Raw genomic sequence first — 27,261 nt, forward strand, 5'->3', positions numbered from 1 at the left:
TGTCCCGTTACGTTGGCCCTTACCGCGTCATACGCAAGGTTACCAGATAGATTGCTACACTCCAAACCACGTCAGCAATAGATTCAGTCCTGACCGATATAGTGCACGTCTCTCGACTTAAACCATTCTACTGACGCCCCGAAGATTGTTCGCACCGAGACGGTGCTTCTGCCGCCGGCGGGTAATGGCACGGACTGAGTGGATACCTGAGAATGAGGACGACGAAGTGCTGAGGGGAACGTGCATAGCCTGCAGCAGCGTTGTACGCATTCGCTTGAAATATATTCTTCGCATATACTTTCTCTCTCGTAACAATATTCATTCGTGCACCATGGCGCGTAAAAGGTGTGCATAGATAAATGATCAGGAATGTATTAAACATTTCGTGCCGAGCGGTTGGGCCCCCGCTATCTCCGACAAAAGCGCAGCTTGGCCGACTGGACTCGCCCTACGCTTATCTTACTATCTTCTCCTATCTTCCTATTTTCTCCTACTTCCTATCTTCCTATCCTCCTATCCTCCTTTCCTATCTTCTCCTTACTTCCGTGTGTCGCTGTCCCTACGCCTCGCTCTCTCCTGCCGCTCTCTCTATCTCTATACCTTTTAATTCTATCCTTTCAATCTCTCCCTACCCCCATCCCTCGTGAGCTACTGTTGAGGTGTCCTCTCCCTGAGAGACAGTTACGGGGCTCACTTTTTTTTGTTTTAAAATCACTCCCCCCCCCCTCATTATTTAGCAAAACTGACGGACACACGGGGTAGCATCCAATGCCCGATTATTATTCGTGGGTAAGTTTTACACTACTCCGGACATAGGTACTCAAACCATTGGATTTTTTTACCCGGCCATGTACTTAAATCTGCAAGTGCAACGAAAAGATGGCTTCATACCACTGCTATATTATTCACAGCTACATGGTGGTAGCAGCTGCGAATTTCACATATATAGTTGGCTACAACTTGAGAAGTCCAGAGACCTCCCACCTGTAGACGACCGAAGTGTGGTAGCTAATCACCACCGCGACTAACGAAATACTCCAGTTCATGTACGCGACAATGTTCTCTTGAGATTGGTCCACCAACCGTCCAGCCCTCGACGTCAGTCCAAGGAATGCACGCCAATCGGTGCACGCTTGTTTGCGTCCGCCTTTGAAGGGGAAGTGCCGCAGATCGACTTCAAAAGCTGCACCCGACTACAGGTCGCTACTGTTAGCCTCTGGTCGGCGCATCTTGAAGGAAAAGTCGGTATGGTCCTTTGGGATGTTTATGAGTTGACCATGAAATTCCAGCTCCTCTCTCGGATACTCTATGTTGTACTTCAGCAAAATCTGCATGATACAAAGAGAATGTAACCGATGGAGGGAAGATGGGATGCACTCGCGAGTACGCTTTTTCTGAAGCCCTTTCATATTTCAAAGTACTTCACTTAGACCAAGATTTTCTTTGTTGTGACTTTGGCGCCTAACCAAATGCACACAGAGAGTTTCGTTTAACCGTACGTGTGACTTTGTGATGCATCGTCTGGCAGTGCATGACGATGTACTTTTCAGGCCTTGTTTTTAAGGCCTGCAAAATTGAGCGAAATGTCTTAAAAGAGAAAGATGATTTGAGGTTTCGCATTGATCTACGCCTTTGTTCTCGTCCTGCACCACTTCAAATGTGCAGACAATATATCGCACCTACGTGATGTTCCTGCTTGGCTAGTAAAGTCGCTTCAAGAAAGTATTTTACATTCCAGTGAAAAACTCTTTACTTAAGGTGTAAACTGACAGTAGCGTGTGGTGTATAGTGTAGTCTCATTAGCATATTTTTATCAAGCGGCTTTCCTTAACAGAAGATGCCACTGTTCCCAGTAAAATTGAACTCATAACGTGGATCGCTGTGAACCTCGCCGTAATCAGAAAATCGTGCCAGAAAACACTAAAAGAACTGTGCGTCAAATCCAGTAAACGAAACGCAAAAAGTGTAAAACATTTGCTGGTGGCCACTAGCGAAGTCGCATTTCGTGCATATGTGCCGTATGTGACTGAAAAGAAGTACGCTATGCCAGCCGTAAGTGCCGAGTGCCAATGCTGAGTGCTAAAATTGTTGCGCCGGCAAACTTGTTTCGCTGCGAAACATGCTGACCTCCAACGCTAGTCGAGAGAAGTACGCTATGCGATGGTGGAGATTACAGTGACGGGTACATCTAGACTGATTGAGAAGTGTGGCCGTGGAATAGAAAACTGTTGGGCGACAAACTGTTCGCGTAGACACCTCAAGAGGCGACTTTGAAAAGAGGGAATTTATCACCAAGATTACGGCGTACTTCAGAAGCTCTTTAAATTCATGAATTGCGCCTTTGTTTATATATGTGATCCTTATATGTTTACCTTCTCCCAGAGAGTATACTCTGAAGCTGTCCTTTCGTCATCCGTCACATCATGGGAACCCCCTTCCCTTGGGCGTCCCTTATTTCAATGTAATCTTGAATCCTTGAGTGTTACGAATGTAAAGTACTCAACAAGTTTAATGTTGAGTTCCCTATACTGGGACACTTGTTATGCCCAAATGGCGAAAGCCAACATATACTGGAGACCTAGCATATTTCTGCAACGTGATTCGCAATGTATATTGTCCGAAATTACTAATATTTTAAAATGAAAAGTGTTTCGTTCAGGCTGTGCTAGGAAACTCTTCTCTGCCTGTGTTTTCGCTCAACGTAGCGGTAGCTCAACATTTTTATGATTGCGTCTGGCCGCCATTGTCGCAGAGGCAAGCTCACGCCTTAAACTGCTTCGAAGTAAAGTTGTTAACTTTACCTGATGTCCAGAGTGTTAGCTCGACTGAACCTCAAACATCAAAGAGACATCTGCCCCTACACTTTGCTGAATCCACTGTGCCACTTTATTTTCATTTCATTTTGCGAGAATTCAAAGGTGTTGCGGGAGACCAGGAAAAAATGGTGATCAGTCAGCTTTGGAAAGGTGTCCTGGACATTAATGTATGGATTTGGGTCAATGCAAATATGGTTACAAAAAAAGTACATAAGGCTTTGCACATGGGTTATGTACAAAAGAGAAACGTGCTTTCCCGCAGCCCGTGAGAAAAGGCTTTTCAGGGACTTTTCTTTTTTTACAAAGAGCAAAAACATGAACGAATAAACGGTGATGTTTTGAAGCCAAGTTTATGACAAGATGTTGTGACAAACGCTTTCCGCACTTCTTTGGAGGGTCTCTGGCATGGTTTTTCAACATTTGCTAATATATTTACTCGAACAAATATTTGGCACCATGGTTCAGTCGGAACATATTTATCAAGGGAGCAACGAAAACTAAATAGTGACCATTCTCCACCACTTTCGCCCTCAACCTTTCCTTCGAGCACTCCGGACTAACCTCCGCTTTTGAAGAACTATGCGTCACCATGTGACTTGAGACAACGCTTGCATGGCGTTGTGTGGTCGACTTTTGGTAAGTCGAAGCCCTTTCAGTAGCCACCGGCGGATTTGACCCTGCACCGCAGTCTCGTCTTATTGTATATCGTACACTCACTCTAGGATAAAAGCTGGGCCATGAGGCCGCTGACCAACGCCGACATCTTGGAACGTTGTCAGTGTTGACGTGACAATAATTAAAATTTGTGACAAACTTGGTGCTATAAAATGCTCTCAATGCTCACCGTATTGATGCTCAAAAAGCATTTGCAGAATTAAGAAAGCGTGGATATTGCTATGCGGTTCTTTTAAACTTTTACGAAACATAAAGCACATGTTTATATAGTTTATTGTGCCTGTAGAGGAGGGTTTTCAGGTTGGTTTGCAAGAAGCCGCCACCATAAAACTACGGAGAGTACGCAGACACGCTGCCAACGTTCAATGTGCGCCTGAAGTCCAAAAGCCTGGTTGCCAATTGCGATTGTGTTTGCTTTATTTGTAACCAAAACAAATCATAAAGAGTTCAAAGGTTATGAAGGACAATTGTTCGCTATTACGTCGACCAAAGTTGCCTGCAACGCACGTGCCACTTGCACATTCAACCAGATTAACTACCTGCGTGACATCAAGCTTTTAGAGATCGGGTACTGAACGAGGGCGCTTAAAACGCATTGGGCTGACTCTATATACAACGGCCTAATTTTTTTGGTACAAAACAATCAAAACAATTGAATGAATTTTTTTTCTGATTGTATTAAGCTTTATTATTGTATTAAGCATTATTTTGGAGACGCTAATGCTAGAACTTGCAGGAATACTTAAATAATCCGACATACTTCTATTTCAAGTTGTACCACGTTTTCCCAAGACAGCATTGGTAAGAGTACTTTTGCGCTCTTCCGAGTAAACAAAGGTATTCATACATACGTTACCTTAGCGACGAGTGTGCATATTTGCAGCTCTGCTATCCTCCTGCCCAGACACATTCGCGGACCAAAGCTGAAGGGCAGCGAAGCATATCCGTCGTGGGGAAGAATTTCTTGTTCTGTTTTCAGCCAGCGCTCTGGTATGTATTGCTCCGGACGAGAAAAGTTTTCTTCGGCCCGGCCGGCGACGAAACCGTCCACGAGTATGGGAACCTAGGGATATTTAAATCAATATACAGTTGGGCCTATTATGTTTGGTGAAGTGTAGCGGCACAGAAATGCAATAAAATAAACTCTATGCTAAAACGTTTTAAGGTGCCGAGGTAATTTTAGCACCCAGGGCAACATCCGCGGGCTTTTGTCTAGCTGAGCCGACATAAAGCAGCACTCACTGAATTTTTAAAATGAGCAACTATAACCTCGGACGACAAAAACCCCGAAGATTACGACAGTGCCTACTACGAATACTTAGTGCTACTGCTTAGGTGTTCTGTGTTTCCGATTAATTGAGCTAATGCGCATACGTCAAGTTGACGTGGCGCAGACTGAGTGGGAGTAACGGATGCATGATTTTTCAGTGTCAAGGTAAAGCCTATCCCACGGGCTACATGCGAGCGATTTTCCTCAAAAGCGGAGCGGCAGCCGTCGAACGAGCCCGAAACACGTTTCTCGAGCGTTTACAGACGACGACACACTGCCGTAAACATCGCCAGAGTTAGAAAAATTCACTCGTGGCAAAACATCTGACCATTGGGGGAGCAGTGACGTGGGAGCACGCGGCGGCAGGGACGGATTCCTGGAGTGGTAGCGCAAGCCGGGCAGAGCTCGCAGCGACTCGGCATCGCGCAGGAAACACTGGTCATCAGAGCGGCTGGCGTCGCTCCAAAGCCGGCGCATGTGAAGAAATCTCGCTTCCGCGCGTGTGGCTGCCACTGATTCGCTCGCGTGCGAAACAGGCATAAGGCGGTGTACCTGACATCGCGAACTTCCGCCGCTGCCGGCTTGCCCAAATACTGCACCGGACTAAAAATCGCCGTCAAGCGTCCGCTAGAGCGTTCCACACACAATGCCCCTTCGACCTGTGCACGTCTTCTACGAAGCATCGCAAGCCTACATACATCCTCTTGCACGAGAGGCATGTGTTGCGCTGTCAGAAGCGCCAACAGGCACCAAACACTGCAGACAATCTCGCTGGCTTTCTTGGCGGAAAACTGCTCGAGACAGCCTCTCCTTCCCTCTCTTTCGCCCTCGTCCGCTCTAGCAGTTACGCCGACAACAGCGACTCTGATCAACACAGGAACGGGCACTATAAATACAATGTCCCTTTGTTTTCCATGCTACGGGCTCGTTTTTACACGTTGGCAGAACAACCATTATGCCGTTCGATTTAGTTGGATCTCACGGTTACACGAATGCTACTAAATCACAAAACTGATTTATGATGAGAATTTTGTGAACAGGAAATGAGTGGTGCTGCCGATGTTTAGCCAAGGGAACTTGTCTTTTTGGTTGATTGATATATGGGGATTAACGCCCTAAAACCACAATATGAGAGCCACCGTAGTGGAGGGCTCCGGAAACCACCTGGGTTTTTTACCATGTACCCAAATTTGAACACACGGGCCTACAGCATTACCACCGCCATGAAATTGTCTTTTTGAAGCCTGCTACTGAAAAGACAAGTCCACCTTTTGGAACATCGGCTCCAGGACCCATCCCATGTTTACAAATTTTTCATCGCGAGCTTCGTGGCTTCCTTTTCAACTGATTTATTGCCATTCACTTGTACACCATCATAATAAGGAGTATTATGACGTGTCAAAACTAACCCCAGCTGGAATAACGTAGCCGGACATAATGACGTCTTGGTCCAGTTTTCGGTAGATTCCCGGCAGGCTGGGCTTCAACCTGCAAGTAGCGAGTGAACACGTATTGAATGGTTGATAAATATTCAAATTTGGTTCCGTGGGATCTTATACACGTAAGAAACGGTAGGTTAGAGTTTTGTTATTTCTTTCTCGAGTTCATTCTCACCTTTGCTAGGCACACATTTTCTGAAAGTAAGTGATTCTCTTTTTCGAGTAGCAGTTCTCAACAATACTTCAACAGTTGGCTGCGATCGATTGCAATTTGTCTGTCCACATAATATTTTCAGTAGCTTATCTCTTGCCAGTGAAAAACGTGTCCTTCTTCAACGATTTCTTAAATAATAACAATGATTAGTCTTGAAGTTTTGTGTCCCAAAACATTGATACTATATTGAGGAACGCTGTAGTGCAGGGCTCCGCATATATCGACGTAGTGTTTTTTAACAGCCACCTAATTAAATCTATAGGTGTGTGGGGCTGGAGAATATTGCCTTCATCGAAATAAGGGCACCGCGGCTTGACTAATCTGTGGCCCAACGTAAGGCATGGCTTGTGGCCAAGAACAACAACAACAACAACAACAACAACAACAACAACAACAACAACAACAACAATATTAATATTATTATTATTATTATTATTATTATTATTATTATTATTATTATTATTATTATTATTATTATTATTATTATTATTATTATTATTATTATTATTATTATAAGCCTCGTCACTCTTTAGTTAACAGCGCTATCACAGAACTACAATTATAAATAAAAAAGCTAAATTTACTCTCGTAACACTGCAACCCGCCTTAGCCAACTCTATCTACAACTAACCATGTGTTAAAATCACCGAGCAGCATCATCGATGGTTAGGCAACACTAGTTAGCCTTAGCAATCATTTAGTGATGTTAAGCCAAAATTAGCCTAGCTTATCTATCAATCTGTTATCAATAACCAGGGCTAACGAGTTTGTTGCCACGCGCTAAGGATGTGGTCCTTGAATGAAGCCAGACGTGTCCCAATATTGTTGGCGCTCAAAAAGCTCAGAAATTGAATAGCATTAGCCAGAGTTTCATGGGTGCGTGCTTTTGCAGCAAGTCCCACTTTACTACCAATCGTTGTTGGCTCTCGACCACAGTGAGTAGATTTCGGTAGTGTAACTGGTAAGTCAGCTGTTGGGCAAGCACTTCGATGAATTCGTTTGCTCCACAAAGGGGCCAGAGGGCGTAACGTAGATTTTACCGCAAAGAATGCCTCAGCAGCCAAGATCCAACCCTTGAGGCGCAGTTGGAAGACAACTGTGAAACCACGCCTTCAGGAAGTGGTGTCTCGAAAATTGTAGCCTGTAATCTTTTACGTCTTTAATGTCAAACGTTAAAAGCAGTGAGTGGGTCACTAAGCGAGGGATCAACTCTATTTTCACATTAACAGTGTCTTAAGCTGGGTGTCAACTTGTCAGAGTAATTTATACCACATAATTATTGCATTATTTAAAATGATAACCAGAAGCCAAGTACAGACCGGAACGTCCTTCAGAACACGTTTTCACTGAATAATGCTTCACACCTGGTAAGGCCTATTCACAAACATTTACACGTGGCTCGGGGCATTCGAATTTGCACTGTAATCTCATTATATAAAAGAAGTGAGTTGAGGCGTTCGCTGAAAGGCAATAGCGCTCACCGCATGCTTTCCTTCAGGCAGGCCTTCAGAAAGGAGAACTTCTCCAGTTGGTGTGGTCCAACAGTGTTGGAGTGTTCACCGAGCACAGCTATAGCTTCTTCTCGTGCTTTCGACTGAGCCCGTGGATTCTTCGCGAGGTGAAACAGAAGGAATGTTGCTGCTGTCGCCGTCTGAAAATTTCAGTCAGTGCGTACGGCACACGATTAAGTAGAGAAGTAATATCTTGCTGCGTATTCATTAAAGCACACCACCCATATACATGTGCTGCACAAGGACGCGTACCCATTGAAAACGCTGGACATGGGGTATCGCAGTGTGTGATACCTCATTTTTATATAAACCCTAAACCCACACCATTTTCATATGGTCAGACGGAATTTCTTCAGTGGCGGATAATACTGCGACTGGTTTGGCCAATTGAAACGGTAAGACGAATCAATGGATTATTAAAGGCTGCAGTCACGATAAAGCGCATGTGCAAAATTTCGGCAAGTTATTCACTGTAGCAAAAAAAAGGCTAACCCGCTTTTATATTTTGCAAGTACTTGAGAAATGTTGTAGCGCTGCTCTTAGTTACACAGTCGTTGCTAAGCTTCGTGTGGTAGTATAGTTTTATTCTATCTTGATCAGATACTGCTCTCACACAATGGTTTGCAGAAGATCTTTCTTTTAAGATGGTCACTGCTTTTTATTAAGCAAACTTTGTTCAGCTTTGAGGTGGTGGTATAGAAACCAGACACTTCATGATCATAATTTATGGCGTAACAATGCGGTGGTCATGGTAATGCGCACGTCATTTGTTAGGCTAAGCGCTGCCTTCTTTTCGGTGGATGTGGCATGCAGTAAATTGACCCAATTTCTGTGGCACATATGAGTTTGTTGGTCAAAGTGTTGCCTTCATTTTCAGTGGACCAGTGGTGCTTAGCGGGCTTCAACCAATGTATGAACACAAATTGTCACGGCTTTGGAGTTCTAAAGAAAGAATCAGGGAACTACTTTGGCTCTGTATAAAACCTCTTCTTCAATGCACAAAAAGGTTTAGATACCTGGAGAAGGGTAGCCAGCAGGTCTAGAAACTAGCTATGCCACCCCCGCCCCTGTCCTTCCGTTCTTTTCCTTTTCTCCTTTTCTCCTCCTTCTTTTGTGTTTTGAACGTTCTAATCTTGCCATAGCTTCTTTCGGTGCGAAATAGCCATTAATGCTCGACAGCTATACTCTTAACACGTTTGACAATCTTGTATATAAAATTTCAAACCCATGAGAACCACTTAAAGAGTCACCGCTGGGGCACCATCTTGCGTCATCAAATGAGCCAAATAAAAAAATACAACTAACATCGATCATGTCCGAGTGCTCTTTCCACAAGTGTATAACCCGTAAAAATCATTGGCTCGGGAAGCTTTGGCTCATTCATGTTGTTATCTCATAACACTGTGAAGCGAGAGAGAGATGCGTGAGATGACGTGAAGGTGGCTGACGTGCTCGCGCCGTTCTCCCCAAAGAGAAGCGGAGTGGCTGCGGTGGCGGATGCAGGCCTCGAGAGCGTGCGTTCTTACTTGGCTCATGCCTCTAGCTATAAGCAAGAGCTCGGAAAGAGGCCCTGCGAAGTGACTTGAAAATGATATTGATGTTGAATGGGAATGATTATGATGATTATCACACTACAGATTACCCCTCACTACCCCCCACAACGATGAAAGCGAAATGAGAAATATGGGTGCGTGTATAGAAGTGTCCAGAACGCCAAACAAGGCGTCCGTGAGCAGTTGAGGTCGCCAACCTGAAGAGACCATTGGGAACCAGTGGGTCTCTGCCGGGCGGCTCTGAAGGCTGCGTGGCGTCCGAAAGTCGTGACGAAGGCAAGCTGCCGGAAGGAGCCGTCGGTGTCGAGGACACAGGCGTCGTATTCGCATGAAGGAAATCTGCTGGGCACGGCACAAGCCCTGTCAGCGAAGGTGACCGCTTTGCGCACTCAGGTACAGATTCTTAAGTACATGGTTGCGTGAAGGTGGAAGATCTCAAGGACTGTACCTTGAAGCCACGGTCGTTCCAAACCTGTGAGTCGCAGTGTATGGTGGATGTACGCGGTGTGCGGATAGGAGTGGTTCCTACAATTGCGCAACGCGAACCGAAGTGTGTCAGGTTTTTCTTCACGGGCCCGGCCATTGGCGAACGCTGGCATTCAAACTAGCTATGGAATGGGTCAACAGCGAGGCCATCTGTGCTTTAATGACACGAATAAAGTTTCCATGCTGGCTCATGTCATAGCGTCAGGTGGGGAAGGACGTTGGTGCTGGGGCAGCATTCAAGCTCGTACCTTGAATGTTCGTACGATTGTTCTTGTGTCACAGTTAGTAGCTCGTCAGAACGAAATTTGGGGACGACAGGAAGTGCACTGGACACGGAAGATAGACTCGAAGATGCACCAGCTGCACTCTCTGAAAAACTTTGCTTGGCCGGTAAAGCAGAGTATGTATATGCGGGGTAATAGGCTGGTTGCCTCTCTGTATGGTCGGTAGGACTCACGTGGTCTGCTCTACATGTGGCGATCACGAGCCAGATGATGGGTTCTCGGGAGTTTCGGTCATGGCGGCCGCATACCTCACGATCGGCTCTGGCTAGCGAGGGGCACGAAGTTTTGCTGCGGTAGACTTCGAGGACGATGATGTTCGTTGATAAGATGCTCAAAGTTTCGAGGTTGATGAAAAGTCAGGTCGGTCTGGCACCGTCGGTGGTGATACTTGCGTGATTGTGGGGCCAATAGCAAGCAAGACAATGTTCATCGCCGTGGCAGACTGCGTGTCGAGCGGTAAGGTATTCGTCGTGAAACCTGACATGCCAGAGGTGTCATGGCTCGTGAAGGTCGGAGAAAACGTGCAGATTGTCACCACACCTAGAAGAGCATAGGCAGAGGGTTTAGAAAAAACGGTGCTCTCAGTGTATGAGTCTAAGGCAGCATGGACGTTCCGTACCTATTTGAGCGGATGGTCGGGAGCATAAATCAATGCGCCGGTGGCAGGACGTGAGGCTGAATGACGTGTAACCAGGGACCAACTCCTCTCCCGTGTTCGGCACGAAAGGACCTCTGTCCAGTTAGTACCGCTCGTAGAGTTGTGGGGCAGCCTGGAACTCGCGGCTCACCCGGAGTGGGTGGTAGGTTTTCCCGTAGCAGGCCTAAACCAAGGCGCTCAGGAAGTCGTATGACATCGGGTTGACATCGACGCAGCAGTCAAATGACTGAGCTCAACCAGGAAAGCATGCGCAAGACGGCGTGCACCAGCTGTTGTGCGGGGATGCCATTCAGCGTGACGATGGCGTGAAGCTGCATGAACCACGCTAGGGTGTAGACCGGGTGGGACGGCTTCATTGGTGGACAGAGTCGCGGAAGCATGGCAGTAGGTCACTCGTCAAATACCATGTTCTTCGGATCACCAATGTAGCAAGAGAAGGAGACGTGAGACGACGTGACGGCAGCCGACGGGGCCGTACCTTTTTCGCCACCTTATTACAATAAGGCGAAGTGGAGTAAAGTGTTTTACTCTGACTTGCACCTCTAACTTCATGAGCTGTGCGAGAGGCGTGGCGTAGTGACTGTATATGGATGATGATGATGATGATGATGACAGTGATGATGAGGATGATGATGATGATGGCGCTACAAAACACTTGTTCATTTCACACTCATTTATAAGTGCACTTACGCGTACACGTATAGGGCAAGATCGATTTAGTATAATTCGTATCTCGTAACAGGCTTTAAAATTTTATTTCGTGGAGACGTATCTGTAGGTACTAAAGAAAGAAGGGTTACGCTAAGGGCTCATTTTATTTGTTAGGCACTTCTACATTTATTGATGCACATGTATATACCCTATAAAGTAGACGTAAGGAGGACCAGTTGGTAGAGCGTCGGACGCTCTATTTGAAGGTCGCATGTTCGGTTGCTGTCGGCAGCAAGTTATCTTTTGTCGACGTTTCTTGCTCCACGTTTACATTACAATGACTACTAATAGCATCCCCTATGCTCTCCTTGGCGTAATTGTCCCTTAGTTCTCATGAATGCTGTAGGTACTAAGGCACCTGTGACTACAAAAATGACCGCAGGAAATCTTAAGCATAAGCATAAACTCCAGTGACATCGAGCAGAACTCGCAATATTAGCTTATTGCCTCCTGGTATACTCACCGTGTCCACTCCCGCGAGGTTGAAGTCACTGATGAATGCTAGAATTTCTCCAAACGACAGCTTCTTCTCTCGCAACATGTGTTCCAGTATGGTTGGCTCGTGAGCCGAATCTTCAGAAGTCATTCTTTCGGCTGCAGCCTCGATGTGTCGGAATATGCGCCTGAACCATATAAACAATCAAGTTCTGCCTAAATTGGGCTCCTCCCTATTGGTACTATATATATTTTAAGCGATATGTTAGTTGGCAGGTGTGTGGCATCGCGCTACTTAACGCGTCAGTACACAGTGAACACCACGGAGGTCATAAAGTGCCTGAAATGTTACTCTGGACCGTCCTTATTTCTATGTTTTGTCGAATTACACTTAATAATTTAGTATGTTTTACGTTGCTCTGACGGTTTCAAGCTATCCTAAAATACTTTTTATAGTGGTCACCTTTCCTAAACGAAAAGAAGTATTAATTAACTAAGTCACTTATCAAGTTGCCATCGGCACAAGAAAAAAAGCAGCTCAGAGGGACTATACCCAAGCGTTACTCACGTTTATTGTTTTAGAGGTGAAGCTCATTAGGAGTTATCATTCTCTTCAGTTGTAGTCACAATATATAGCCGTTGATTAGTCAAAACAGATGTGAGACGCACACACACACGCACGCAAAAAGCTTTTACAACAGATTTCAACATAGACATAGGCTAATTTTAGGGTAAGCGATCATGGTTTCCGGTGAAATAACTTATCGAGAACAGTATGTAGTGAATGTTTACCAAACTGTGCTTAGAAGCAAATGTCGAGCTTTCTACGTCCCAACAAGTTACCCACATTAAAATTATATCTTGCCACCGGTAAGATGGCGGGATCAAGTATTGATCTTCAAGGCATGTCCTCTATTTTAGCATTTTCCTTTATCCGCCTTGAAGTGCCTAAGACGACTGGGCGAAATAAATTTACGTTTGTATATACACTTTACGCCAGGTAACGTGCGGTCACTTACAAATACGATACCCAGAGCGGCGCCCGCTCGTCATGATTCACTTCGTGAAGGTGTGTGGAGTATTTTGTATCGTTTTGTCATTGTATTTTGCGCTTCTGCCAATTACGGGTCTCAACAAACTTGCTGAAATGACTTCTTCCCGGGCTTAAACGACTGCAGCTTTGCCTTCGAACTATTTTAAGGACTACATAACGCCGTACATATATAAATGTTTATCCCACCATGTTCACTTGTACTGACAGGCTGTTTATAAGAGTTGTCATCTCACGTTTTAATGGAGTATAAAGTACGGAAGTTGAATGCTCCTTACACAGTGAAGTCGTCCATGGCTTTTTCGAATCGCTGCCAGGTGGGCGTGCGGATATATCGAAAATATGGAAACCGGTATCCGAACTTCTGCATACAGGCGACGATCATTTTCATGTCTTCGAGTATGGCGGGGCCTTCGAGGTTGAGATCAAGCGGATGAGTCAAGGAGCCTAGCCTGGCATCAACAGACGTCAAGGCAACGCCTGCGGGGCAATAATATACATGCAGAGTTTAGAACTTCTCAATAGGATTTATATTTTTTGGTTCTCGAATTTTACGTGCCAAAACCGCGATATAGTGTGTCAGCACTGGAGGTCTCTGGTAATTTCGAGCACCTGTGGTTTTTAACGTGCATTTAAATCAAACTACAGGGGCCTCTATATTTGTGGACTTTATTGAACATGCTGACATATGGCAGCATGCACCAGGTTACACGACGACCACGCACACAAAAGGGTGTCACCAGCACGATAATGTGACTGCTACAGCCAGAATTGCAGCCACGAATTCGGGACATGCCGGTAGCCAAGAATTTTTTTTAGATACAGGGGAAAGGGGGGGGGGGCATTCGCTGAAGGTTGTTACTATTTCAATACCCAATTTTTATCGTTTGTTTTCGGTAAAGTACCCCCTTCGTCAAAATATCGGGGGAGGGGGCTAGGATACCTTCCCCTCCCCCCATTGCTCCATTGTTCCAACATGGCTCTAAACTCTAAAAAGTTTATGCATGGCTGCATACCACATACCTGCAACTTGTACACAAGCATGATAGTGAAAGTAGAAACAGGGATAAGGAAATACTAATGGTGTTTCGAAAATGTGTGCATGATTATTGAAGAATAACAAAAAGGAGATATCAGCGTGTTACCTGTGGCGTTTCCTTTAAAAAGGCAGTGGGCATCTTCTGATGCGTACTAAAATTGATTACATCAGCATTTGTAGAAATTAACACATTTTTGACCTCGTGGAAATCAGCGGTCTAGTGAAATGGGCGAACCCAAGTCCTTCCTCCGAATAGTTCATAACAACTATCGAAATTGTGAAACGCAGCCATGGGTGATCACCGCGGCGCAATGAAATCTGACTAATTTATCAGGCGACACAGACTCACCCGACAGCGCATCCATATACCATTCAGTTCGAAAAATCCCTCAGTGACGACACTATTTCCTTCGTATTGAAGGAGCGTCGATAAGCGGCCATGCGGAAGGACCACGCCACAACGAAACGATTCGTAGATTGGTAGTTGGTAAGGGTGAGGGAAGCAGTGTCGTCACGAAAGGCGTTCTTGAAGTGAATGTTAGTGATGGTGTTTGATGCGTCGGTTTCGGTCTCACCTGCTGAATTCGCCGGTTTTGATCACCCCGCAGCGATTACCCCTGACGGCTTTTCTAAAAAAAAAACTCCCAAGCATTTCCCCGAGGGTGAACATGGTTAAGTGCGAATACACGGGGCGATGCTATGAGGGGTATTTATTAATTCGCACTATTATATTTATTAATCACACTATGGTGCCTTTATGGTGTAATGGTTCCTGGGAATCGCAATTTGATCACACGGGGGAGTTTACGTTAACTCACTGGCGAATGCCAACGGATTTTAACTTTACTCCCCCTCACGACCCGCTCTCGACGGGAGACTGAGAGAGAAGGCGGGCGCGCGAGAGAGAGGGGTGCGCGCGCTGCTGCAGCGAGCGAGGAGAGCGGAGGAGCGAGTGAAGGGGGAGGGGGTATAAGGCGCGTTACTGACACCGATATCAGCGTCGCGTCCGTGGCTTATTCGGTAGAGCGTCGCGCTGCGGCCCGCCAGGTCCTCTTTCTTTTAAAGATAGAGAGAAGACTGCAGACGCCGCCGACGGCGGTGGATGGTTTGGGGTCGCTTATAAAGTGTATTCACACTTAAAATTCAAAGTTGCTATGAACTACTCGCAGGCAGGAATTGAATTCGCCCACTTGACTCAACCGCTTATTTCGACTGCTTAAAACTTAATTGTGTTGATTTCATGAATTACTGCCATCATTATGTTAGTACACATCTAAGGACGTCTTCTGCCACAGTAAAGGGAAAACCGCGGATAGCACGCAGATGCCTCCTTTTAATAATTTTTCAATCATAGCGGATAATTTTCTCAATAAACCCTGTATAAGAACGCGAGAAGCATGTAATTTGACTGATGCACTGATGATGGGGATGATTTGATTTATATGTGGGTTTGACGTCGCAAAACCACCATATGATTATGAGAGACACCGTATAGTGGAGAGCTCTGGAAATTTTGGCCACCTGGGGTTCTTTAACGTCCACCCAAATCTTAGATGAAGGGTGTGAGGTGAACATGATGCACTCTATCTAGTATTTGCTACCGATTTCACCATCATCAGGGAACGTCTGAAGTGCTTTAACAAGCTTTCACGCGGTGCGTTTCGAAGGTCATGCATGTGAGTTTGGCTAGGGAGTAAAATCTGGTGGAGAACACGGGAAAGAAATTCTTGTTCATACTTTTTACTTTGCCATGTGCTATGAATACATGCTGGCTGCCAGAACATGGCAACACCTAAGTGTCTGAGCGCCCGCAAGAGCGTAGTGACTCCGGCACAAAAAAAAAAGCCGATGTTGATTTACACTGACAATTACATAGCGAGAGTATGACAACATTTGGCGAAATTTGTATATTGTAACTTAACAGCAGTCATGTGTAGTATACAAATCTTCCAGAATTAGCAGCAAACTTAATTTAGTGTTGATCACTGCTAGCAGTATGCGAGTAAAAGCTGCAGGCTGCTGTAGGCTGAATGGGGGGAGGGGGAAGGGCGTCTCGGTGTGTTGTGGAAGCTAAGGTTCTTGGTGATACACAAGATATGGGATGAATGCGTGTCAGATTTTGCTGCTCCAGCCCCCTTCACGCCATTCTCGCTTGACTCATCGCATGATTTGCCACGCGTAACTCGTGAAATGTGGAAACAGTGTTTCCAGATGGTGTCGTGAGTCACTCGCTCCTGCTGAAGCTTTTGTGGCTTCATTTCCTGTGCTTATTCAATGACAGAAAATAAGCTGGCCCGCAGCATGTTGGTTTTAGCCATAGAACTTGAACGAACGTTTATATTAAGATAGCGTAATGGCGCACATGTTCGCATTATCTTTGTACTCGAGTATTCGAGCTCGCGTAAGAGCCACCTACCAAGGAACCACTTCCGCTTATTTTCTCGTAACTTTTCGCAATTTGATTTAACGTTACGGCTAGTAATTGGTTTACTCTTTAACTAACCGTGCACTCTCTGGCACTGTAGAAGTTCACAGATGATGCAGCCGTAACACATATTACTCATGCAACTTTCCAATAGAAAACGTTGGTGCATGACTGTCTATGATAATCAGATCTTTTTTGTAAACACGTTTGAACTGTTTCCGGCTGTTGGTGCTGAAATTATTGCGTTGATTTTGTGACCAGTTCCTTACTTTTGCCGGAAATATGTTTAAGTTGTCATTCAAGGAGGCGTAGCGCGCATCAATTTCTTTTTTTTCTTTTTTGGGGGTTATTTAGGAGCTGTAATGACTTAGCCTAGTAGAACTGTGTTTCCCCATCGGCAGTGGCTGTTAGTTATATACAACATAGAGTTTCATAGTAATACAATAGAGTGAATTGTGATGGTAGTGTCTATGAGAGTTTCAGTGCGTGGTGCTTGAGCCAACAATAGAAATATAGGCAGAGCACGGATTTGTCTAAGCTACGTATTTTCGGTTCTGTTTGAATCCGTGTCACCTGCAGCCGTTTTCACGCAAGATGAAGTTCCACTTCACTACCTTGGCCATTTAGGCTCATCAACTCAAACCGGGTGATGAAGTTCGCAACAATCCACTATTTTATCCGAAACAAACGCTAAAACACCACAATAAAGAAATCCACACTGAGTGCGTTTGAAGCAGCCAGCCCGAAAGATTTGGCGAATTAATGTACCACCCATGATTTCCGTGGTGGCTGAATCATCACTAGTACATATATCAGGAAACTATGATGGATGCCTGCCCAGTAATTATAGCTGCTAGCAAACCTAAGCACATTATCCATACATTTGTATAACGAGCTTTTCGATGAGCTTGCGAGTCAGAAATGGTAATGATAATGTGATATTGTGCAAAGAAGCCAAAGTCTGTAGAGAATAAATGCTCTTATTGAAAAACCACCACTTTATGTCAGACACTCAAGTCATATGCGTATTTTTGACATTTATTGCACACTGTCAGTCGGCGTTCATCTAGGAGGCATGCCTACAGGGCCTTTTATTCTTTTAATTTGTAACGTAAGCTTACGGAGGTTTTGGCTTATTTTGCTTCATGGGCTGCTGCATCGTGCTTTCGTTCGATTCCTATTCGATTGTCTAACACACGAAAATCGCGCTTTTTTTTAATTTACGTACGCAAAAACGTTCGATACATTCGACCTTGCATCGGGGAAATTTCACAACGCGCTCAGCCGGCATCCGCCGAGGTAGCGGATATGGTGCTCGTCTGTTGAGCCTAAGGTCGCGGGTTCAATTCCTGCAATGATGGTTGCGCTTCGGTATACAGGTGAAATGCTAGAGGACCGTGTAGCTGTGCGATGTCAGTGCACGGTAAAGAACTCCAGATGGTCAAAATATCTGGAACACTTCATTATGGCGTCCCTCGTAAGCATATCTTGGTTTTAAGACGTAAAAGCAGACTTTTTATTATTTCAAGTAAAGTAAGCCAAACAAAGTAAGCAAAGTAAGCCAAACAATGGCTTACTTTGCTTTTGCTATACGACTGTAAGCCGTCTACATCACCTGGCTGCCTACCGGCTGGCAAGAGACAGTTCTTTTTTTCCACTGGCGCTTTCACAATCGTGTTAATTAAACGACAATATTTAATTGGCTCTGAAGCGAGTTTTCTTGCTTCTAAGCAGAAAAATGTCTTGTCTGATTGTACTGTGATGTTCTTGGAAGAACTCGACACACCAAAGTATGGATCGCAAGCAAGCATCTATTTATTTTGTGTTGTTTTGTCATATATAGCGCAGGTAGATGGGTAGTAAGGCAAATACCTGAAGCTATTTAGAAAACATGGGGTTCTTAAGGCCTGTGTTTCTTGCATGAGACTAATTTATTTTGAAAAAAGTTAGGATTGTTGGTAAATTGTTAATATGTATGGAAATTGATCCTAAAATGAGCAGCTGTTGGCACTACGCACTGTGTTGTGTCCCGTTCGTCCAGTTACGTTACAGCACGATTACCTATTGCTATTTAACCTACGGACCCCTATTACAGCTTTTTTTTTTTGGCGGATGAACCATTTTTCTTCAGCGAGTGATTGGAATTTTCACTTGTTGATCCACAAAAAACTTCAGTCCCCCCCCCCCACCACCATCACCACCACCGGCTATTTTCTTTAAAGAAATATATTTTTACATGAAATCTTGTTGTATTCTTTAACCTGTAGGTTGGTCATCCAGTGAAAAACATTGAGGTTACTCGTAATATTTATTGAAAAGTAAACAGACAAAGAACCAGACAAATTTACAGATAGTGAGGTCTTGTAGAACATGATCAATGATTTCACCTCTGCAATCCCTCTTGAATACAAAACAGCGCGACAAACAAGAGGACACACGGAAAGGGAACACCTGCAGCTCCGACTCTCAACAATTTATCGTGAAAAATAAATGCATCACCTATACGCATGACAATCACACGCATAGTACTGCGTTACATAGCGTAAATTGGCCACAACTTGGACAACTGAGACTGATTAAAAGAACCGCTTCTGTAAGTAATCCGTTTCCTTGTGCAGTATTGCAATAACGGAAACAGTTTTCATAGTATGTCTCAGTTTTGCTGTTGATGACACAGTATTATGTGTGTGCTCATCGTGTGTATGCGTACGTTTCTTACAACAAATGTTTCAGAGTCAGAGTTGTGTGTGTTCTCGTTTTGGATGTCTTGTGGTTTTTCGTGCTGTTTTGTAGTCACACACAACCTGCAGTACCATATCTCGGTAGTTTTGAAATCCTGGTTTGCTCAGATTTCTATTCCTCACAATTCAGTTTCTTTTCATCGCAATTTAATAAACCCTAATATTTTTATGACTTTGAAGCCTCCAGTTGATCAAATGTGAAGTCAAGTCCAGATGACGACACTTTCCCAAATACATACTTAAACGCGGCGTAATGAATCGTCCACATTAGAGTTCACCATACCACCACCCTCTCTCACGTGGAGGTAGAGCCACGTCCTTGGTGGCACTCACTTTCCAGAGCCCATCGCTGCATGAAGGTGAAGCAGTTTTCCACTTTGCCGTTTTCATCCATGAGCTGCTCGAGCAAGTCCAAGGCTTCCTCCGCGATCTTGTTCATGATGGGCAAGTATGACATTGTCGTCCGCACGCGCAGCGTATGTTGTTGTGTGCTCATTCGAACCTTCAGCCACGCTTTTCTCTGACTGCACGAGCAAGAAAAAAAACGAACGCGTGACCAGGCAGATTAGAACATGGCCAATTCAGTCAAACATTCGGCGGTTGGCGAGACAGGAGGACCCTGGCGTGTTGACCAGGGCTAAGGGAACCCTCCTCATTGCGTGGGCTCGGGTCGGAACTGTGAAGTATTGTGTGAACTACGAAGATAGTCACTATCATCATTAGGGGATTAGACCGGGGTTCGGAATAAAGAACAGATCGATCGGGTGGGCTTCGCCATGGGCAAGGCGGCTAGTCCTTTAATCAATATTTTGGTGCCAAAGCCCGGGAGGAAGGACCTTCGGAAGTGAGACGGAGTAGACTTCACGAATTTCGACCGCCGTCGTAGCATCGAGGACTTTTGTGAAGCCGCCGTGGGCAAAGCTGATGTGCGAGGCCTAACCACCGCCGAGACCTGGGAGCGTGACTCCGGTTGCAACTGAGACCACTAGGAGCACCCATGGACTGACGTTAGTGCAGACATCGTCCGGACGCTCGCGAGACGGGAGCCCTAACGTTTACTTTGGCTCCGTCCTGACTCGCCCTTCATGACGACGGCCCGATAATCGCAAGGCAAGACAGTCCATGGAGGCCGACTACGTACATCTGCAAGGTGAATCAACGTGAGTGCAGGCATCGACTGGAGGCTCGCGAGACGGGAGCCCTCACGTATACTTCGGCTGCCTAACTTGCCCTTCACCACGACGGCTCAATATTCGCAAGTTCATGAAGAACAACAGCCCGACAACTTTCGGATATTCGTTGTGCGAACTTTCTGCGATGGATGCCGTGTTGACTCCGACTTCGCCTCGTGGCACGGCCGGCCAGTGATATCTCCTGTTTCCCACACTGGACCGCATCGTGGAGGCCCTCTACGAAAGGCGGAGTCAAACATGCAAGGTCGTGACGCAGGTGATCGCAGATATCGGACACCTTTGGCATATGAACCACCCATCAATATGTGAGTTGAAGAAGTTTCACCGAGTTTTGACTGAACAGTACGAGCTTCTCAGAGAAATTGATGAGGAGATTGAAAGAACAGTTGACATCGATCATTTGGAAGCGGAAATGGAAGAAGCCGAAGTTTATGAACGCCAGGTTATTCTAGCTGTAGAGAGGAAGAAGATTATGTAGCTGTATAGAAGAAAAAGAGAGGAAGCCACCTTGCCCATAGTGAAGCCCACCCGATCGACCTCTTCTTTATTCCAAACCCCGGTCTAATTCCCTAATGATGATAGTGACTATCTTCGCCGTTCACACAATATTTAACAGGAACAATGAGGGGAGGAGGGTGCCTCCTACTCATATGAGAAGGGGAGTGGGCGCAAAGCCTGCCCCATACGCTGACTTTCCGAATCAGCGTATGGGGCAGATTTCGCGTCCCCAAGGGCGGGTGTTGGGGGTGGGACAGTGATGAACCTTCGCCCCTGCTTCCTTTCAGCGATATCTTGAACACGCCTATGACACCCCTTACAGCCGCTATTTCTTCCTCGTCGCCTATTTCTTAATAAATCAAGTGGACAATGTCAGCACTAAGAGCTCGGTTTCCTATACACTCGCCTCCGCACTGTAATTCAAATTGCCTTCGGATCTAGTGATCACACAAGGTTTAGCTTTTTTTGTAGCTTTCTTTGTATACATACCACGGAAAAAACCGTTCAGCATTTAAGCTCAGTAATTGTCAGCGTCGCCGGCGTACCGCCACCGTTCAAGAGTTATGGCCACTTCAGTCAGCGATAAAATTGAGTGCTAAACATGCAGTGCAAGCCGGTGCGATAAGCAAGTGAAGAGCGCCCTTTTTGTTGTTATCTTTGTTATCTCATCCGATAGCCAGAATCCCGTTACTGGGACGAATATTATACGAGGGCAATGTCCCGTCAAGGAGCTGCAAGTTCTTGATCAACTCGCCTGCGCGTACATTAAAGTATTTGCAGCCCGCATAGAACTTTGCAACCTGAATGATGGGCTCGAAGTATGATACTGAACAAGACATAAACCTGCATAAGGATAGTGAAGAAATTCTTATAAGACTTCTTAAAAAAACAAAGATTAAAATACACTCAAGCGAATTGAAGCCTCCTTCATACTAATAAGTTGCCCATGTGGTCAAACAACAAATAAAAGCTAGTCATTCATGAGGAAAATCAGATAAATCATTTCTGTCCCTCTACACGTAGGAAATCTGTAGCACCTTCTAACTTATAAAACAAGGAATTTAAAAAAAGCGTAGTTGTTTTCTGCTTCTTTCCTCTTTTATTTCATTATTTCTCTCTACTGCTTCCTGTGTGTCGGTTTTGTTTTTAATATAGTGTATTTTCATTTTATGAGGAAGCGTTTTATTCGAGACGAGCTCGAGCTGCAGCACACCATGATGATGATATCTACAGACGAGGAAGTTATACAAATGATTATGACAAGACGAGCCAGTGACTGCGCTCACACTATTTTTTCTATGTCTGGGTCTTTCCACCTTTCTTTCGAAAAGTGAAATCTTGGCTACTTTGTAAGATTTGCACACTTGAGCATGTAGTTAAAAAAAAACAGGGACAGGAGGTGAGCGATAGCTCCATACCGAAAGTTATTCTCGAGATGCAGGCCAATTTATCACTAAAAAAGACCAGAAGGCCATACAAGCGCCCAAGGACCCCAGCCTGCTCCCACGACGATCATAGACAACAAACCGCCACAATATCTTAATGAGCCCCTGAAAAAAAACCACACAAGCAAATAGCAACACAATTAAAAATGTTAAAAACCGAAACCTTGCACTCACCTAACGGGTGCTCAGATTAGAGCTTTCATTTCGAGGAAAGCGAGGGTGCCAGATTAGTTGCTGGGAAAGCTAACTCGCAGGCGTGAGCACTCAAGAAAGGCTGGCTGACGCACTCGAGACCATTATATTGAATTAAAAACTCTTCAGGAATACACAAGGTGTTCACAAAGGACATAAAAGTTTCTTTTATTTGAAAGGAGGGTCTCGTCTATATTAGCCAATCATCCTTCCCGAACCTTCACCACTGTGAGTAAGCTTTTCTTGAAGCTAACCCGCCATTATATCTTTTATTTTTTGTGTGATAAAGGCTCCTGTTTACGGAGGTGTTACGCGATTGCGAGGTTTCAGCGTTTAGTGTTTTCAACTGTGTCGCAATTGGCTTGATCGTTTTTATAGGGGTCGAGTAAGATGTTGCGGTGTGTTTTTATCCATTATCGTTGTGGGAGTGGGATAAGGTGTTCTTGGGTGATTGTGGCGTTTTCTAATATTTTCTGCGTGATAAGAATAAACTTTAATTTCAAGCTAATGCTCTTCTATCGGGCCTCAGTTTTTTTTTTTTTGCAATTGTGTCTGCTTTTTGCGCTGCTGGCTCGAATAATTTTTCCGTTCTTTCTTTCTTTCTGGTTCTCTGACTGTCCATTTCTTTCTTTCTTTCCTTCATTTTCTTTCAGCCTTTCATCTTTTTTTTTTTTGTTTCTCTTCCTTTCTCTTTCTTTCTCTGTCCTAGCTCTTTCTTCTCTTTAGCCTCTTCATTTCTCTCATGTCGGTTTTTCTTACCATTACCCTCTTTGCCACCCATGCCTATACTGCCGAGTGTTCAAAATTAGGTTTTATGATTTTCCCAAGATTTATTACTGAGGACAACATAAAAACCACCTTTGTAGATAACGGGGGAACACAAAGTGAGACAATAATGGTGGCTACCAATGGTGTAATTAACTAAAAGTTAATAATTAACATTTCAATGACTGCAGTAAGAGGGCATATTTGTATTTAAAAGTTAGAGCCCATCGCGTTTCTACGCAGTTACACTTGGAAGAAATCTTCTAGCATGTCTGTGTTTCGAGATATACCGCGGAGTGGTCCATTAATTGTGCTTTGCATGAATACGCATGCAGGGCAGTGAAGATCGGCGCAATGCTCGTCTACTATGTGACAAAGAGCCACAGCTTGCTGTCACCAGCCGGCAGTAAAAGGGTAACCTTTATCATCTTTGCCTCTGCTTTCGACCCATTTTCAGATTAAACAACGCACGCAACTGGCGCGGCCCATCGGGGAGGAGCTTCGTTCCAGTGCTGATTTACATGCACAATCATGCTATGGCACAATGAAATTTGCCGTGGGATATCTCGGAGCCCATGCATGCTAGAAGTGTTGTTCCAAGTGTAACTGCGTAGAAGTGCGACTGTCTCCAATTTTTAATACAGACATCTTCGCTTATTACAGTCACTGAAAAAGTAATTATCAGTTCTTCGTTAATTCGGTTACTGACAGTCATATTTATTCGCTCACATTGTGTCCCCCTGGATACATAAAGTATCTGAGAGACGGTTCTTTCATCTTTTTCTTAGTGCTCAATTTTAGGAAAACCATAAAGCTTATTTTTGAACAACTGGTATTATACAATACACTATACTATAATATATTTTATTATAAATAATTTATTATGCAATAAAATATACATGATTGTGATATGCTATCCTAACGTGCTTCAATAGCTATGTGGCACTCGCCTTTGGATAGTGGTTGTCCGGGCTCGAATCTCGCCACACAGAAGAATCTTATTTCCCTAAAATTTCTCTCTTTATCTACGTTTACTTTTTTTTCTCTCTCCTTCACTCCATCTGTATTAGTTGTCCAACCCATCAGAGTTACTACGTCCCGAGTCAGAAAGTCGGCGCTCGTGCCCTGGGAGCAAAGAAGAAAATGAAGGAGACAAAGAGAGTACGTTCCAGTTCATGATGATGACATCTTTTGTCCGGACCAGCCAGATCACGCTCAGATCAAATGGCTGCTTTGTTAAAAATAACTAAAGAAAGTCGCGTGAACTTGCGGTTACAGTGCTCGAGCCGTACAGGTTGAGAATGCCCACGTCTGCGTAGTACTCCGGTCTGCTCGCTCGGTAGTCCTTGAACGCCGTGGCACCCATCCTGAACGGCTCCTTCCCTTCCTCGTGGTACAGGGTTCGAATGTCTGTGCCCTTGAACAGGTGCACTAGGGAATAACGCCCTGGAAGCCTCTCGACCACAATGGGGCCATACTTCTTGTACATCTCCATGGATGCCTTGTGCCTCTGGTCGGGATGGTGCTTACCTAAGAAGAGTTTAGTTCATGTTGACGTTCACACCATAGTTTCCAGAATGATATCTACATAGGCAGACTTTAGACTAGAGCAGGCATAGATAGATAGATAGATAGATAGATAGATAGATAGATAGATAGATAGATAGATAGATAGATAGATAGATAGATAGATAGATAGATAGATAGATAGATAGACAGACAGACAGACAGACAGACAGACAGACAGACAGACAGACAGACAGACAGACAGACAGACAGACAGACAGACAGATAGATAGATAGATAGATAGATAGATAGATAGATAGATAGATAGATAGATAGATAGATAGATAGATAGATAGATAGATAGATAGATAGATAGATAGACAGACAGACAGACAGACAGAGAGACAGACAGACAGACAGACAGACAGACAGACAGACAGACAGACAGACAGACAGATAGATAGATAGATAGATAGATAGATAGATAGATAGATAGATAGATAGATAGATAGATAGATAGACAGACAGACAGACAGACAGACAGACAGACAGACAGACAGACAGACAGACAGACAGACAGACAGACAGACAGACAGACAGACAGATAGATAGATAGATAGATAGATAGATAGATAGATAGATAGATAGATAGATAGATAGATAGATAGATAGATAGATAGATAGATAGATAGATAGATAGACAGACAGACAGACAGACAGATAGATAGATAGATAGATAGATAGATAGATAGATAGATAGATAGATAGATAGATAGATAGATAGATAGATAGATAGATAGATAGATAGATAGATAGATAGATAGATAGATAGATAGATAGATAGATAGATAGATAGATAGATAGATAGATAGATAGATAGAAACGCTGAAAGTGTGTTTGGTGCACTAAGCAATGCGAGTCGCGTCTTACACTCGGTTTTTATCAAGGTAATTAATCATAGAGCCGTAATATGGGCTTATTTTGTTAAATCATTAGACGCACCTGGTCGCGCTGCATGTGTGTCTTCTCTTGTCGGTGTGTCGAGTGCCCGCTCTAATCAAGTTCTCATAACTATTCATTCGCATCGTCTCCAGGGTGATTACCCACCATAAGATCACGGCGACACTGAGTTGCTTAGCAAAGATCGCAGACTCACATTCGCCTATTAACTGGTGCGTGATACCATACTACACTCTTAAGTTATCGAGCATGACTTGCAATAAACTTACCCAACAGGCGCCAGTAGATCCACGAGCTGCCGATCACAGGGAAAGAAGGTACCCTGGGAATCGCTTCGAAGGGCTTCGCTTGCAGCTCATGTTTCCCTGCCGAAACGCTGTCACCTACGTTAGTTGAAGTTCGCCGCACGCTCAGTACGGCAGCTGCGACGGGAAATAGCTGCCAATGTATTTTCGACGCCAGCCTCAAGCCTCTGAGACCAAACGCATGACGTCCTTCCATTCTTTAACGTAACTGCAGGAGCACTTACGTAGGAGAATGCGCGGCAAAGTCGCGTGAAGCAATGTTGACGCTGAAATCCACGTGAATATGAAGAGGCACTATCGTAACCATGACTCCTGAGTGAACGAGACGACTAAGCTGATAATATTGCTCATACCTTTGCACTATGTAATCAGCCAGTCACCGGCCTGAGGTGGCTCTTTATCGCTCCCAGTCACTGACACGTGCGAATCCGTTATGAACTTGCGCCCTTTCCTATTTCGCTTGCGAACGATGATCCACATAGTTCCACGATAATAGGCGTTTCACGACCGAGCGATGGAGTGATGGTTATGATGTACCTCTCATAACTTTGACACTCACCGCAAAGGGGGATCTGTTGTAGGCCCGTGTGCTCAGATTTGGGTGCACGTTAAAGAACCCCAGGTGGTCGAAATTTCCGGAGCCCTCCACTACGGCGTCTCTCATAATCATATGGTGGTTTTGGGGCGTTAACACCCAATTATCTATCAAATCAAAGGGGGATCGGCCAAGAAATGGGTGGCAGAATCTTTAAATTAGTGGGTTGTGTATCAAAAGTATCCAATGGAAATTAAGTTTATATTTTCTGCGTGGACGCAAAAATTATAAACTGCGAAAATTATAGGTGATAAATTTTGGCGTGGCGCGAGCGGCCATCAGGATTGACCTGGCCCGCAGGGCCTCAATAAAATCATTTCATTCAATCAATCTCTACCCTTCTCCGCCATAGGGAGGCGAAGGCACAGCCCGTCGTCGTGACTCCGCCAACTTAGGCAACGTGATACGACGTAAGTGATACGTCATCGAGATGCAGCCAACGACTGAGCAACGATTCTTCCGCATGACGTCTTCCTACCTCATGGGCTTTCGT

General features: G+C 44.7%; 1 protein-coding gene across 1 annotated transcript; it reads right to left on the reverse strand.

The window, feature by feature from the left end:
- Positions 1–759: 759 nt before the first annotated feature.
- On the reverse strand, positions 760–26,458 carry LOC119184925 (putative cytochrome P450 49a1). Its single transcript, XM_075886828.1, has 9 exons — positions 26,138–26,458; positions 24,694–24,931; positions 19,642–19,832; positions 13,382–13,583; positions 12,081–12,240; positions 7,896–8,065; positions 6,171–6,249; positions 4,348–4,554; positions 760–1,328 (listed from the first exon to the last, which is right to left on the reverse strand). The coding sequence occupies exons 1-9, from the start codon at positions 26,367–26,369 to the stop codon at positions 1,194–1,196; spliced, it is 1,614 nt and encodes a 537-aa protein (XP_075742943.1). The 5' UTR covers positions 26,370–26,458; the 3' UTR covers positions 760–1,193.
- Positions 26,459–27,261: the final 803 nt, after the last annotated feature.

The sequence above is a fragment of the Rhipicephalus microplus genome, chromosome 2 (assembly GCF_043290135.1).
Source record: "Rhipicephalus microplus isolate Deutch F79 chromosome 2, USDA_Rmic, whole genome shotgun sequence".
Classification (NCBI taxonomy): domain Eukaryota; kingdom Metazoa; phylum Arthropoda; class Arachnida; order Ixodida; family Ixodidae; genus Rhipicephalus; species Rhipicephalus microplus.